The sequence below is a fragment of the Ceratotherium simum genome, chromosome 30 (assembly GCF_057802395.1).
Source record: "Ceratotherium simum simum isolate JZ-2026a chromosome 30, ASM5780239v1, whole genome shotgun sequence".
Lineage (NCBI taxonomy): Eukaryota > Metazoa > Chordata > Mammalia > Perissodactyla > Rhinocerotidae > Ceratotherium > Ceratotherium simum.
Genome location: NC_141929.1, coordinates 37,833,331 through 37,849,940, shown reverse-complemented (window position 1 = coordinate 37,849,940; position 16,610 = coordinate 37,833,331). Strand labels below are relative to the sequence as shown.

Below are 16,610 nucleotides of genomic sequence, written 5' to 3'. Positions count from 1 at the left end.
GTTCAAATTTCCAACCTGATTTCTTCTGTGACCTATGAATTACTAAGTGGTATATTATTAAATTTCCAAACATGTGGAGTTGTAAAGTTATCTTTTGGTTGCTGGTTCCTAATTTAATTGTATTTTTTGTTAGAGGATGCTCTGCATGATACCAAGCACTGGTATTTTTCAGACTTCTTTTTTTAGCCTAGCATACAGATCAGTTTTTAAATGTTTCACTTATACATGCTTATAGAGAATGTGTATTCTCTGTATCTTGGGAATAAGATACTATGTCCCATTAGGGATACTGTGTTGTTTAAATCTTCTGAACCTTACTAAATTTTTCTATGCTTGATATATTACTGAGAGCTGAAAAAAATTACCCTCTATAATTGTGGATTTGTTAGTTTTCCTCAGCAATTGTCAGTTCATGTTTTGTACATTTTGAGGCTATATTAATACATAAAATTTAAAATTATATCTTCCTTGTGAATTAGTTTTATTTATTTCTTGATTTCTATTTTAATAGCTATATCAGCTCTCTTTTGGTATTTGTCTGGTATTTCTTTCCGATTTTTGTGTTTTCAAAATTTCCTGTAGCTATCTTAAAACAGGATATATTTGTTTTTTTTTTGATGAGGAAGATCAGACCTGAGCTAACATCTGATACCAATCCTCCTCTTTCTTAGTGAGGAAGGTTGGCCCTGGGCTAACATCTGTGCCCATCTTCCTCTACGTTTTTTATATGGGGTGCTGCCACAGCACGGCTTGACAAGCGGTGCATTGGTGTGCGCCTGGGATCCGAACCTGCGAACCCTAGGCTGCTGAAGCAGAGTGTGCGCACTTAGCCGCTGCCCCACCAGGCCGGCCCCAGGATATATTTGGATTTTAACTGTAGTGTTTGATCCATTTATTATTTTTGCCCAGAAATACCTTAATTTTGCTTTCATTCTTGAATGATAGTTCAGTTGGATATACAATTTTAGATTGCCATTTATTTTTCCTCAGTGTTTTGAAGATATTATTCTATTGTCTCCTGCTTCTAGTTTGATACTGATGATTCTGATGTTATTCCTTGTAGGCAATCTCTCTTTTCTACTTATTATGGTTTTTTTTGTGAGGAAGGTCAGCCCTGAGCTAACCTCCATGCCAATCCTCCTCTTTTTTCTGAGGAAGACTGGCCCTGGACTAACACCTGTGCCCATCTTCCTCCACTTTATGTGGGATGCCACCACAGCATGGCCTAACAAGCGGTGCATTGGTGCACACCCAGGATCCGAACCCAGGCTGCCAGCAGTGGAGAGCGCACCCTTAACTGCTACGCCATGGAGCCAGCCCCCCTCTCTCTACTTGTTTTAAAGATTCTCTCATTGTCTGTGGTGCCTAGTGCAATTGGGCGTCAAAATGTTTTTGTTTCTTGCTTTGGGAGTCACTGTGTATCAACTCTTTTTGTCAGTTCTTGAAAATTTTAATAAACTGCCACTCCCCCTACCCTCAAGCTACATTCTGGGTAATTTTCCCAGATCTTTCAATAACTATACTTTTTACTTGCAGAAGTCTTATTTGGTTACTTTTAAAGTGTAACTGGTCATTTTACTTTCTCATCCTTGATTTCTTCCTTGATCTTTAAAACACTTAAATTCTAAGAAACTTCTCACTGTCTGTTATGTCTAACTCACTCACAGTGTGGGTTGTTCGCTTACGTGTTTTCTAACTTTGGGTTGTGAGTTTACCTCAGCAGTGTTTTATCTATGGTAATCCCGTAGCCTCCATAGTTATTTTGTATTTACTTTTGCTAGTTGCCACAAAAGGCTTTATCAGGCCAGGACCATTTTGTTAATTTTTGGGCTAAGTGGTTCCTGGATTTAGCAGGGAATGTAAATTCACATCCCAAACTCTAACAAATACAGGTTTCTATGTATATAAAGTTTTAGGGGAAATCCCAGCCTCACTGCTATCCCGAGACTGAGCCCAGAAAGCTAAGCTCCTTTGTTATTAACCTGTGCCAGTGGAAGATTTTTCCTAATCTACTATTTATGGCAATCATCTCCCTTTGAGGGTTCCAGCTCTGTGTGAGGGATCTCACAAAGGTCACGAGAACCACAGGCCGCCTTTTTCTGTCTCAGCGTGGGTATTAACACCAAGCTCCTGGCATGGCTACGCCTGGGTACTAAAATCAGCAAGGGGCATTTGTACTATCAATCTCAGCTTTCAGTTTATTGCTCTGGTTTATAGTTCTCTCTCTTTATTTCTAGTCCATAAGAATGACCTTCTTTTTCTTTTTTTTTTGTGACGAAGATTAGCCCTGAGCTAACATCCGCGCCCATCTTCCTCTACTTTATATGTGGGACACCCGCCACAGCATAGCTTGATAAGCGGTGCCTAGGTCCACACCCGGGATCCAAACTTGCAAACCCCAGGCCGCCAAAGCGGAGTGCACAAACTTAACCACTATACCACCAGGCTGGCCCCAGAATTACCTTCTTTTTTTGGAGTTATGTTTTTAAAAGGATACCCATTATATTTTATCCAGTGTTTCCAGGTGTTTTGTAAAAGGTAGATTTTCAGGTAATCTAATCCACCATATTATCCTAACTCTAAATTTGATTTTCATAATTCTTTAAAGGTTCGTTCTCTTACCCTCACTCCCTTTTCTCTTTTCATGTATATACATATTAAATATAATTTTAACTCTGTTAATATCCCTAGAAGTGTAAATTAAAAGCAAAAACAGTTAGCAACCAGTCTCAATCTGTCAGAGTTATTTAAAAACATTCTTCCCTGTGATACTTATTGCAGTAAAAGCTCTACATAATTAGCAGAAGACAGCAGGTAAGAATACAGAACTAAGATTTCATACATTTGTGTTTTGGTTTTGACACTGCTATGACCAACTCTGAGACCTTTGACAAGACACTTTAACATCTTGTTGCCTATTTTTCCTTCTCATAAAGTTTTTTATGAATCTATGATCATAGTGATCAATACCTGCACTCTCTAATTAGGAATACACAGATTTCAAGAATCTTAAAATTCGTAAAATAAGAATCTTAATGTGTGATATTTCTGAAATTTATATTGTAGTTTAACTATAAAAATGTTGATATCTTAGGAGGTGCCCAATAATGTTAGTGAAATAAAGTTAATTTTTAAAAAGTTGTAATATCCGTTTATATAACCAATAAGTATCTGCATGAACCAAAATAACATATTATACAAATCAAGTCTCATTATGTTCTTCTCTGAAATGACTCAATAAATAATAATACCTTAGCTTTCGGAGTAGCTTTAATTGTCCATATGCAATCAACTGCTTGCCCAGGTTTCGTTTTTCCTTCTTGTTCTACCTGACTAGAACGCACTATTCCATCAGCTCCTGAGAGCTCAAACTGGCAATCTAGAAAGAACAGATGAATGATGTTCAAAGGAAAATAAGACTGATAAGAATGTTATGAGGAAAAAGAGGTAATATACTAAACCTGGGATGGGATTTAAAATACCTCCTAGGTAAGTAAAATCTGGATCTGTAACAGAAAAAAGAAGAAAGTCATTGGCATTGAGATATTTCAGAGTTACTTTAAGGCTTAATGTCTTAAGGCTTAATGCTAAGTTTAACAGCAAAGCAAGAGAAAGCTTTCACTGGTAGAGACTACAGTTCACTGGTTATTTATGAGCATATTCAGGTGCTCCCTTATAGGATTGATGTTTTTAAAATAATGTTTATACTTTTGATCCCATCACAAGTAACTGATTTATGCTACCTAAAAACTCATAATGCTCCATCAACAGCAGTAGCCAGTCCACTGACGGATGAATAAACAAAATGTGGTAAATACAGTACAATGGAATATTATTTAGCCTTAAAAAGGAATGAAATTCTGACATATGCTACAACATGGATGAGCCTTGAAACATTATGCTAAGTTAAATGAGCCAGACACTAAAGGACAAATATTGTATGATTCCACTTACTGAGGTACCTAGATTACATTAGTCAAATTCATAGAGACAGTAAGTACCAGGAGCTGGAGGGAGGGGGAATGGGGAGTTAGTGTTTAATGGGTACAGAATTTCAGCTTGGGATGACAAAAAGTTCTGGAAATGGATAGTGGTGATGGTCGCACAACACTGTAAACGTACTTAATGCCACTGACTTATACACTTACAAATGGTTAAAAAAGGTGAATTCATGTTATGTATAATTTACCGCACACACACACAAAAAATAGTAGCTAGTAAGTGTTTTTTCATAATGGCAGGAAAAAAGAAAGATGACTAGGTGATATACAAGAGTAATTGATACTTTTAGCATCAAAAAGATGTTACAAAATCTTATATATGAATCAGATCTTGGCAAACCACTTTAGACCTGAAAGAAAAGAACAGACATCAAAAACAATGTTCTAAATTAACTGAATGTTTTTAGATATTAAAAAACAAAATCAGGCAATTTTATATGTAAAGATTCTTACTTTGAAGAAAAGTAGCTCTTTTCCTCTATTATTCATGTATCATGAGACACACAACTTTATATGACTTATGGTTAAAATATAGACAAATTATAATAAAATGCTTAGGATTTCTTGACTATATTACCTTACATTTGCACTTATAGTTTATAAATTTTCAGATTTTCTACATAGATTATGTTTAATATTATACTAATGACAGTAACATCAGGAAGATTATCTAATATTCCATTTTATAAATGAGGAACCTGAATCAGAGAGAGATTATTTTCTTAGGTCATATAATGGCAAAGGCAGGACTAGATTCCAATTGTCTGGACAATTTTGTTACTCTACCATGTTGCCTCTATAATGTGAGGATTCCACAATTTTACAACTAAAAGAAGAAAAAAACCGCACGTTAAAATAAAGAAACAATGCATAATTAGCTAAATTATGTGTGTGCCTAGTTATTTAAAGTCATATTTATAAAATAAATTTTGTCTGGGGATTGGTAAACCTGGAAGAAGCCTATTAACAATGCTGAGAAATTAGTGTCTTTTAAATGAAATTCTCTAAGCTACTGGCAATATTTGCTGAGGCAGAGGCTCTAATGGATTGCTACTTCCTGGAAGTAACTGGGATAATTCTGGAAATTTTAATGTAGTAACAACAACATCCTAGAATTATTGCCTGAATGAAGAAATTCGGATTCATTTGCCAGAGAGCTCCTATGAGTTTTTACTCCAATGCTGTTTAAGATTCAAATTTCTCTTTGACATTTCTCTGCAAAACAGCTAAAGTGTCGTTACTCCTTCTTAGCAAGTTTGGGTTTAATTTATTAAGTTAAAAAAGAACAGCTTCTGAGATATATCCTAAATTGAGCTAAAAATTTTCCCCCTACTTTTTTCAGTATGTAATTTGATAACCATGCCTAAAGTATCTGGAATTAAAAACAATTTTAACAAGAATTGAGCACCCAGTTGCACAAAAGAAACTTCTGTATTGAAATAGGTTTTGCAGGCTAATTAAAGATTCTGAGACATTTTAGACTAGCAGTTTTCTCACTCTGGCAGTTTGGTATACTTAGGTCCTATCTGAACTTTCAAATTAAGTTTTTCTTTTTAGGCACCTGTTTGTAATTTTTTAAAATTTACTTTTATTGTAGTAAAATATTTATATATATGATATTTACCCTTTTAATTTTTTTAAGTGTACAATTCAGTGGCAGTAAGTACATTCACAATGTTGTACAATCATCACCACCATCCATTTCACCAAAAATTAAAACGACAAATTTTAATATGACCCAGCAATTGCACTCCTTAGTATTTACCTAAATGAGTTAAAAACTTGTCCACACAAGAAACAGGAACCCTCATACACAGCTGGTAGGAATGAAAACTGGTGCAGCCTCTATGGAAAATGGTATGGAGAGTCCTCAAAGAATTAAAAATAGAAATACCCTATGATCCAGCTATCCCATTACTGGGAATCTATCCAACAAACCTGAAATCAACAATCCAAAGAGGCTTATGGACCCCTATGTTCACTGCAGCATTACTCACTATAGCCAAGAAGTGGAAGCAACCTAAATGTCCCTCAACTGATGATTGGATCAAGAAGATGTGGTATATATATATACAACGGAATACTACTCAGCCATAAAAAAGACAAAATCGTCCCATTTGCAACAACATGGATGGGCCTGGAGGGTATTATGTTAAGTGAAATAAGCCAGAAAGAGAAAGATAAACACTGTATGATCTCACTCATATGTGGAATATAAACCAACACATGGACAGAGAAAACTGTATTGTGGTTACCAGGGGCAATGGGGGTAGGGGGTGGGCACAAGGGGTGAAGAGAGACATATATATGGTGATGGACAAACAAAAATGTACAACCCAAAATTTCACAATGTTATAAACTATTAAAACATCAATTAAAAAATAAATTAAATAAATAAATAAATAAATAAATAAATTTGGACCAAAAAAAAAAACACAAAACTTGTCCACACAAAAACCTGCATATGGATGTAGGTTTATTCATAATTGCTAAAACTTGGAAGCAACCAAGATATCCTTCAATAGAATGGATAAACAAATTGTGGTACATCCATACAATGAAATATTCAGCACCAAAAAGAACCGAGCTATCCAGCCATGAAAAAACACGATGGAACTTTAAATGCATATTACTAAGGGAAAGAAGCCAATCTAAAAAGGCTACATATCGTATGATTCCAACTAAAGGACATTCTGGAAAGGGCAAAACTATGGAGAGAGTAAAAAGATCAGTGGCTGCCAGGGGTTGAGTAGGAGGGAAGAACAGGTGGAGCACAGAGGATTTTTAAGGCAGTAATCTGTATGATATTGTAACAGTAGACATGTGTCATTATACATTTGTCCAAACACACAGAACGTACAACACCAAGAGTGAACCCTAATGTCAACTACAGACTTTAGGTGATAATGATGTCAACGGAGGTTCATCAGTTATAACAACGTACCACTCTGGTGCAGGATGTTGATTTTGGAGGTAGCTGTGGGGGGGGGGGGGGCGGGGAGTAGGAGGTACATGGTAACTATACTTTCTGCTCAGTTTTGTGTGAATCTAAAACTGTTCTAAAAAATAAAGTCTACTAGAGAAATTTTACTTCTTGAAAATGTCCTTTTGGCATTAAGAAGGTAAATACTGAAGCAACACTTAAAAATTTCCGTATGTTTACTGATAGGAAAAAAAAGTTGACTATGTTGTTCAGGCAAAAAAAGCAGGTAATATAGCTGTATATATAGCATGATCTCAGTTATGTAAAACAAAATAAATAGATATAGAAAAACATCTGAAAAGATATACAGCAAATTGTTAATACTTGTTTTTTATATATAGGGTGGTAAGATTATGGATATTTTTTCTTTCCATTTGGATATGTTTTAATTTTTTTCAACTAAATTTCTTGCATGAAAACACAAAAGCAAAAAGATTGTATAATTGCTACACTAAGTTACTTTTTCATCTTGTTAGTTTGTAAGCTCTTTGAAGACAGGAGCAGTAACTCATATATCTTTGTGTTTCCACATTAGGAGTATCATACTTTTACATTGCACAGGGCTTTGCAGGTCTTCAAGTGTTCTCACATCCCATGGGGTAAGTAAGACAGGTAGAGTGTGCTGAATGGAGCCCCCCCTCTGCCAAATATATGTCCATATCCTAATCCTCAAAACCTGTGAATATTACTTTATATAGTAAAAAAAAAACAGTGAATATTACAAGGCAAAAGATGTGATTAAGTTAAGAATTTTGAAAAGAGAGGGTGATGTGAAGATGGAAGTAGTGACTGGAGCCATGTGGCCACAAACTCAGGAATGCTGGGGCAGCCACCAGAAGAAGCTGGAAGAGACAAGGAATGCATTCCCCCCTAGAGTTCCCAGAGGGAACACGGCCTGCTGGATTTTGGACTTCTGGCTTAATAAATTTCTGTTGTTTTCAACCGCAAAGTTGGTGGCAATTAGTTATGGCAGCCTCAGGACACTAATACAGCAGGCATTCCCACTTTACCAACAGCAACTCCCAGGCACCACTCTGTGCTTAAAAGTCTTACAGTTATTACACGGCAGAGAGAGGATCCAAACCCAGATCTCCTGCCTCCAATGTAGAGCAGTATTCTTTCTACTGCTTAATATTTTCTACAGACTATTTATTCAGAAGAGTGGTTAATTCAATCACTCCAATGGAAAAAACCTGCCAAAATAATTTTTGGTAGGATTTATGAAAATAAGACAATTTTTTTTCAATTATTTTTTAAAAGTATTTATTTTATTGTTTTTGGCCTTGATATATGACAAAGAAGAAATCTAAGAAAAAATGTGATACCATCTATACACTTCAAAATTCAAGTGATATAGTTCTATTTCCAATTTTCGTTAAGTTTTTATTTATTCATGGACTGACTTGCCTTTGACTTTGCTAATTTCTTTAAAGCCTTGATTTGATTAACTCTACTAAATTATCTCTTTTCTAGCCTTAAGATTCTAAAACCAGAGTGAGACCTAACCGCTGAAAAGACAACTTCATTACCTGGAATAAATGAGTATTTTGCTCGAAATCCCAGTCCTTCAAGTTCTTCATCAGAACTAAACTTAATCCACATGAATCTCCCTGTTGATCTAATTAACGGAGGGCTTTTCACACCACAGTAACGATCTATTAGTGGAGAGAAACCAAATGGCCCATCTCGAACTTCCAAGTGATCAAACCGACATTCAAATGATGGTTCTATATAATAATGTTCGTCAAAGGTCAACTCTATTCTTTGACGTGGAGCAGCTAGAAAATAAAAGTAAGCAAATCAGGGCAACACAAATAAGAAAGAGTATAAATGCCCTGACATAAGTGAGAAAAGCAAAACAAACGTGCTGTTACTGTCAGAGATGAGGATCATAATGAGAATGTAAAATTCATCACAAATGCTACATTTTACACTATTAATACTGCCACTCTGTAGTACTATAGTAATCTTTCTCTTTGGCATATGCTATATATTAAATTAGTTAAATGTACTTGATTAAAATTAGAATCGAGAAGCTAATGCTCAGTACATGAGATATGATGTACCATGATCAACAGAAGAAATGAAAGGAACAACTACTGTAACTATGGACATAAATTTGCATAAAGCCTAATAAGAGATGCCAGTAAGTTTAAGTTTCTTACCAGAGAAGTTTATCATATATACTGATGCAACTAGTTGAATTATATTTTAGGAGATTCAAATTTCCTATAAAATTTCAACTATTATTTTGTTAATGTGTTCAGTATTCGTAAATATCTATAATTACTAGAGTTTAATTCAAATACATGTTTAAATTTTGTTCAAACTGGTTTAAACAGGGCATTTTACCAACGTATTTAGTTCTACAATAAAGTAAAAATTCATGCAATAAAAGATAGATATTGGTCAAATACCTTCCAAAATGTAGATACACTCCTTGTTTGGTGGATATGAGTCAGGATAATTTGGTGAAGCAAAATGACCACCATTGCTGGTTCGAACCCAAATGCCACACTGGGTTGCAGGAATGTGCTTGATTCCAATATTTTGTCCATCTTAGGGGAAAAATAGCATTTAAAACATTAATTACAGCAAAGAGAACATCATTCTTCTCTTTCCCCCACAACTTCCCCAAATAATTGCGCACTCTGTGTTACACATATATATAATTTTGTAAGAACCACTATCAAATTTAGCACAACAAATTGAATACTGCAGAAGTGAAGGAAAGGTAAGATTGTATGCTGTGCTTACTGGAAGAACTTGCCGCTAGAGACGAGCCTGCCATGTAAGACAGCAGAGAAATAAAATGCTTAGATTTTACAAGGGCAAAACCATGTGGGAGAATCTGATAAATCAGTAAAACTCTATTAAATTCAGTGTGACATAAAAATAAAAAGATCCCAGGAGTTTATCTCTGGACAGTACATCTATATTTAGTTTAACACAAAAGTCAAATAAGATTCAAAGATTAAAGATTATAGACTGAATACATGTATTTAGCTCTGCTCCCTCCTCAAACTCCACTTACACAACAGTAAACAATTTTTTGTTTTTTAGGGCATAAATCTGTAAGAACCAACAGTAACAACTGGCAGTAGTAGGTATCTCTGAAGTGGGGGAGAGTGGTGAAGTTGGGCTTTTTAAAAACATGAGGCTTGGTTAAAAGTCTGTTTAGAATCAATTTGATTCCTAATACCCTCCCCTATTCCAGAAGTCTAGGTAGCTGCCGCTCTATCACCACATCAAAAAATGAGATTATTTCTTTGCCAAAGGTAAAACAGGGTCACAGGACTAGGGGACATCAGGCACAGCCAAGGGTGAAAACACCACCCTGAAAATAGGGAGATTAGGTGAATATTAACATACTGAATGATGCTCCCAGTCTCTTCCCTCACTCAACTCCCCAGAGGCCTCTTGGTCAGATGTAGAGCTTCTAAGCAGAAAATGGAGAGAGTCTTCCCTGGGGAATCTAATCAGCCCCAGGTCTAAGAAAAAGACCCCAGGATGCAGACTCAGGGGCTCCCCGATGTTGGGTCCCTCAACAGTGTGGGCTGCAGGAAACAAGCCCTATCTACACTTGCAGCCAATGATCAGATTTTAGTGCTCCTCTCATAAATCGGAGCATTCAGGGATCACCAGACACTTGAGTAAAGCCTCTACTATGAAAAACAGATTAAAAAACAAACAAAAAAAGCAACTCTGAGGAAACAAAGATTATGCAGAAAAAATACTAAAAACCCAATAACACTAAACAAAACTATCATTTAATCTCCTCAGAGAACGAGAGAGTATATCCACAGAACAAGGATAGTCTAAAAAAAGAATATTCAGAAAACAAAAGAAAGCTTCTAAAAATAGGAGAAATGAAAAAATTAGTAGACAGTTTAGAGCAGAGGTCCACAAACTGTGGTCCTGGGCCAAACCTGGCCTGCTGCCTGTTCCTGTAAACACGACCTCCCGGGAACAGACCCACGTCCATCCACGTGCACACTTCTATCCCTGCCTCCACACAACAGCAGAGCTGAGAAGCTGCTCCAGGCACTGTAAGGCCCGCCAAGCCTCACATATTTACTATCTGGTCCTTTACAGAAAAAGTTTTCCAATTCCTAGTTTAGAGGATAAAACTGAGGCAGTCCCAGTAGAGACTACTGAGAAGAAAACAGAGTAAAAAGAGAGCTGGAAAACAGAAAAGATAAAAGAAAACAAAAAACAACAGGAGTTCCTTAAAGACAGAACAGAGAAAATAGAGAAAAGGGAATTAACAAAAATTAAACAAAAAAAGAAATAAAAACTTCTAAACTGAAAGACAGAATTTTCATATTGAAAAAGCTCAATGAGTGACAATGTAAATCCTGAATACAGATGTAACCAGAATTATAACTCCTGAGACAGGTGGCACAGATGGAAAGTACAAGAAGACCTGTATACAGCTGGGGGTGAAGAGTGGGTGCATGAAGGAGCTAGATTCTCATCTCCAATGCTGGGAAATCATTATCTAATACCTAAAACTGAAATAATAAAGAAGTAACAGCAGAGTATGTTATTTAGAAATATACAGGGAAATATCAAAAGAATCAGCAAAAAGAGTCATTATCTCCGTGGAGCATGAAGGGGGGTAGGGTTGGACAGGGGACTGATTTTTCCTAATTAACTTTTTAGAATGCTTTGATTTTTGTCATGTGTATGTATAACTTTGATGAAAATAAAAAATAAATAAGGTATATAGGAAATGTACTAACCTCTGACTTGAAAATCTGGTTCAAAAATCACACTAGCTAGGGGCCAGCCCAGTGGCATAGTGGTTGAGTCTGCACGTTCCACTTCAGTGGCCCGAGGTCGCATCCCAGGCACAGACCTACACTGCTCATTAAGTCATGCTGTGGCAGCGTCCCACATACAAAATAGAGGAAGACTGGCACAGATGTTACCTCAGGGCCACTCTTCCTCAAGTAAACAGAGAAAGATTGGCAACAGGTGTTAGCTCAGGGCCAATCTTCCTCACCAAAACAAACAAACAAAAAACCAAACCACTAGGTAATCTTCTTTCCTAAACAAGGACAATAAGATCAGGTCCAAAGGGTTTGAATAAGATATTGATGGAAATGTTTCATTTGTCTACATTAGAAAAAAGGATTTTTATTTTTGCTTAGTGATAAAGCATGAATCTCATTTAATTTGTGGATAAAATCCATAGTGTGCTAGGAGCTACTAGTGATGGCAATTTTTAAAATTTATCAGGGCAAGACCTTATGTTGACAATTTATTCTAGTTAACTGCAGCTGAACACAGTTAAATTGAGGCTGACAGGCCTCAGAAAGCCTTAGGTCATTGGAACACCCCAGAAGGATTATGGAAATAGTATTCAAAAGTTGCAATCCTTTCAAATAAACCACCCACTGTCCTGAACATACAGAAAGTTATCATTGTAACGACTTTACCTTGGGTCTTTTGGGCCACAGCAATCCCTTCCACTACAAGTATTGTTATTAACAACACTAGAAAAATAACAAAACAGAGAAGTTAAAAATTGAATCTATATTACATTTTACTAAGTTTATAAGGGAAATCAGATGACAAAAAAGGATTAACTAAAACCACTATTTCTTACTAACATTCACTCGCAAGATTTTTAAGGGTTAAATGTTATGTTCTGATTTACTATTTTACACTTAAGACAACTCAAGAAAAACCCATAATTGATATTGTACACATTTATACAAGCACTAATAGTATATGGCAGTTAAAGCATTTTTCAATTTAGGATGGACTAAAAAAACATACTTTTTTTGCAAATTTTGCTGACCCCAATTATTCCTATATTTACTGTACTCCATATCTCAAAACTTTACATGCATTATGGCTAGCTCTGCAATGTATTATGCCAGTAAAAGTTCAATTAGATTATCTGACTTGTGAGCACGCTCATAACAGAGACAGCAGTAAGGGGGCAGCAGTCTCCCAGAAACCAGTATGAGACCTTGTATACTGTGCAGTACTATGCTGTGTCCTGAGGTACAAAAGCTAGCATATTCAGAAAATGAAGCTTTTTTTCCCCAAGTTGCACATTTCTGAGACCCAATCAATAACGTATTGAATTATTTGGTGTATGTATGTGTTCTGAAGATTCTTTTGAACATTTTATTTCTACGAATGGTGCACCAATCTCTTTCATTCTCCCTTTCAGAGGAAATCACACGACCAGCTTACCCAAACTCCTGTGTGAACTGGAGTTTTTATTATTTATTCAGTCAATAAGCACTTAGAGACTACCCACTGGATAGCAGGCACGGAGGATATACAGATGTGGGAGGAGACATACAGCAAAATAGTAAGAGTATGGACTTGATGAGTTAGACGGATCTAGGCTGGGATTCAAATTTTGCCGTGTACCAGCTGTGAGGCCTTTTCAGCTTAGTTTACTTATCTGTAAAATGAGGATGTTGTATTAATAGCACCAACCTCATAGGGTTGTTGTGGTGATTAAAAGAGATGATGAACATAGCAATTTTTATGTACTATGCATTCTGCTAAATAAATGACAAATATTAGGACAAACTACTATCCTTAAGGAGGACTCACTCTATTGTCAAAGATAATCTACAATACGAGGTGAAAACGAGTTTAACAGGGGTTATACAGAAAACATAATGGAAGCAGAGAAGGGAACCAATCTGCTGGGGGTTAAAAGAACTTCAGAGAAGGCAGGTGATTATACTCTAGTTGGACCTTACAGGTCTTCAACCCAGGAGAGGGAAAAAGAAATAGCTTAGACAAAAACAGGGAGGCAGGAGCACTTATCTACAGGAGGTGTCGACAAACTCTGATACAGTACGGTGGGTTAGCATGTGGAAGGGAAAGTGATCTACCAGTTAGAATTAGTAGGATGAGATCTGACTGTAAAAAGTCTTGGACGCCACGCTCAAGAGTCTGGACTCTTGACTATAGTGAGAAGCCATTGTGGGTTTTTAAATTTGAGTGTGACCTTGTCACATCTGTGTTTCAGACCAATAATCCCGATGGTTGTGTGGAGTCCAAACTTTTAAAGAGAGGATGTCATTTAGGAAGCAAAGATGATTGAGTCTTGAAGCTGAGCAGTGGTAGTAGAAATGGAAAGGAGGAGAGATTTATAACCTGATTCAGATGTAGAGTCAACTGCAAAGGTGACTTATAGGATCTTAGGAGTGAGGAAGATGGAGGCATTGAAGATGTTGCTAGTTAAGTGACTGGTAGATGGTCATGCCACTGTTCACTCAATAGCACATACTGAGTATCTACTACGCAAAGTTACCAATGTATGAGACTTCTTGCCATTCAGTTGTTTACATCTTATAATCTGATCATTTGACCTCTTCATCTTTGGTTTCCTGTATCCTTGCTGACCTTTGTCTCCTCTGTCTTCTCTCAACAACTTGAATTCCCCTTTTCCTTTCTTTGGTTTCTAGTAGTGTTGAAGATCTCATGTTATGTAGGAACAACCCTTTCAAACTCTTCACATCTTTGCACTGGATCAGAGTTAGAGGAATGGAATGTTAAAATATATATTTTTAAAAACAGAAGATTTAGGATCAAAAAGAAAACCTAGGGTAATATTAGACAACCGTCAATTCAGCAAATAACATCCATTTGTATCAATTTATCTTGTAAGAGGACACTATTTCCCAAGGCATACCATGCAGATGATACACAACTGGTCAAAATTTTGTGCTCAGTGTTACCTTTCCTCCTGAATCACAGGCATAACAACTTACCAGTTCTCACGTTTATAATTCACTGTATGTAAACAAGTAACACAAAGCCAGGCACACAGGACAAGTAAGAGATCAAAAAAACTGAAACCAGGAGAACAATAGTAAAACTAGAGCAAAAAGATGGACTGTGCCATGAAAATTCTATAATGACCAATGAAACTTTGGTTGTACAAATATCTTATTTATGAAACCTGCACAGAATATACAACTAAGGTAGAACAATCATATTAAAAATAAAATTACAACACCAAATAAACCTATTATTCTTTTCTACTTTATTTAGAGGGCTGCTCACAATTTTCTTTTTTCCCAAATGTTTAAAAAAATTATTCACAACTCAATCAACCAAATGAGCTGTGCCACTGAATATAAAAATGATATTTATTTATAAATTGGGCAAATCTGCACAACAATTAGGGACAGAAATATGCAGTGATACAGTCGTTGGTGATACAGAATTTAGGACGATTAACAGTCACAACTATATCATAATAAACATGGTTTCCTCCAAGTTGTATGACAGGATCTTTGTAAATCGCTTGTTATAATCAGACTGAGATATTAAAACAAAATCCATTAATGCCCAACACTGAAGTCATGTAGTCCCTAAAGCAGTGCTGTGGTGCTCTGTTCTGTCTCTAGTCCCCATCTACGTGCCACCATTCCCTTCTTTCTCTTACCAAAACAATCAATAATCTCTCAAACCCAGACATCTCACATACTTTGAATTCAAAGACAATGTACCCTGGAAGGCATTAATTCTTTAAGGTAGAAACCCACGCCAAAATAAAAATTCTGAACACCATAACTACACAGTTTGGTTATGCAGAGAACCGCTTGTGACTTGATGCTTGAGAAAGGCAGTGCCTGCCCACCATTTATGCTATCACTTCTGGTTCTGGAGTCCAGTCTACGCCTTGTGACAACCTGTATACAGACCTAACTTAAAAATGAAGGCTTAAAATATAAAGACAGGTACTCTTCAAGGTGTTAAATACAAATCCCCAAAGCTGCTCCTTTTATCCTGAATCACCGTCACATTAGCCTACACCGAGTCTTGTCCCCAAGCCTTCTAGTGTAAAGGCCCTACTTTCCATTGTAAAAATCAAGATCAGGTTTATTCTTTTCACTGTTACTTAATAGGGGAAATTCTGGCCAATGCGCTAAATACTGGAAAGGAGACTAAATTATTATGTATAGATAATGTTATTTAAAACCTAGGAGTCCCAAGAGAATTACTTGGAAAATTATTACACCTATTAAGGGAAGAGAGTAAGACTAAAATAAATAAGTAAATAAATTTAATATGATGGAGAAGTAACACGTACCGGATAGTAAAACAATGTAAAGGTAACAATTCTTCCCAATATGTCATACATTTAATGATACTTTAATCAAAATCTTAGTTTTGGGGGGGACTTAAAATGTTTCTGATGTTCATCTTGAAGATTTTTCTATATTGGCCAAGGAAAACATATCCAGCACCCACTGTGTTACAGGCAGTGAGTTGGTCCTTGGGGATACAGCAATGAGCGAAGCAGACATGGTCCTTATTCTTAAGGAGCTTACAGATAAGAAAATGGAAGTAAAGGAAAAGCTCAGAAACAGACATATATATCCTAAATTCTATTATGATATAAGTGGTACTTGAAACTCTCGGTGAAAGGATAGTTTTAATAAATGGTTCTGGGATAACTTGTTCATTACTTGGGGGGGAAAGTAGATCCCTATTTCAAGCTAAAAAGAAAAATAAATACCAGATTGGAAAAAAAAAAAAGGCGAATTATGTATATATTTTTGGATGGAGAACACGTTCATTTACTAAACATAAATAAACACATAAAGAAACATAAATAAAAACTATAAACCGGG

The 16,610-nt window shown here is 36.1% G+C and overlaps 1 protein-coding gene across 3 annotated transcripts in view; it reads right to left on the bottom strand.

Annotated features, from left to right (window-relative positions):
• Positions 1-16,610, bottom strand: part of NETO2 (neuropilin and tolloid like 2) — a 61,063-nt gene that overhangs the window by 38,132 nt on the left and 6,321 nt on the right. For 2 of the 3 annotated variants that reach the window (XM_087420317.1, XM_087420316.1), the window contains exons 2-6: positions 12,429-12,485; positions 9,402-9,542; positions 8,514-8,762; positions 3,462-3,506; positions 3,252-3,379 (exon numbers count right to left, since the gene is read on the bottom strand). In XM_087420317.1, the coding sequence (XP_087276443.1) occupies positions 3,252-3,379; positions 3,462-3,506; positions 8,514-8,762; positions 9,402-9,542; positions 12,429-12,485 (620 nt within the window). The remainder of the gene's footprint in view (positions 1-3,251; positions 3,380-3,461; positions 3,507-8,513; positions 8,763-9,401; positions 9,543-12,428; positions 12,486-16,610) is intronic. The other variant, XM_087420318.1, reaches the window with a different exon arrangement.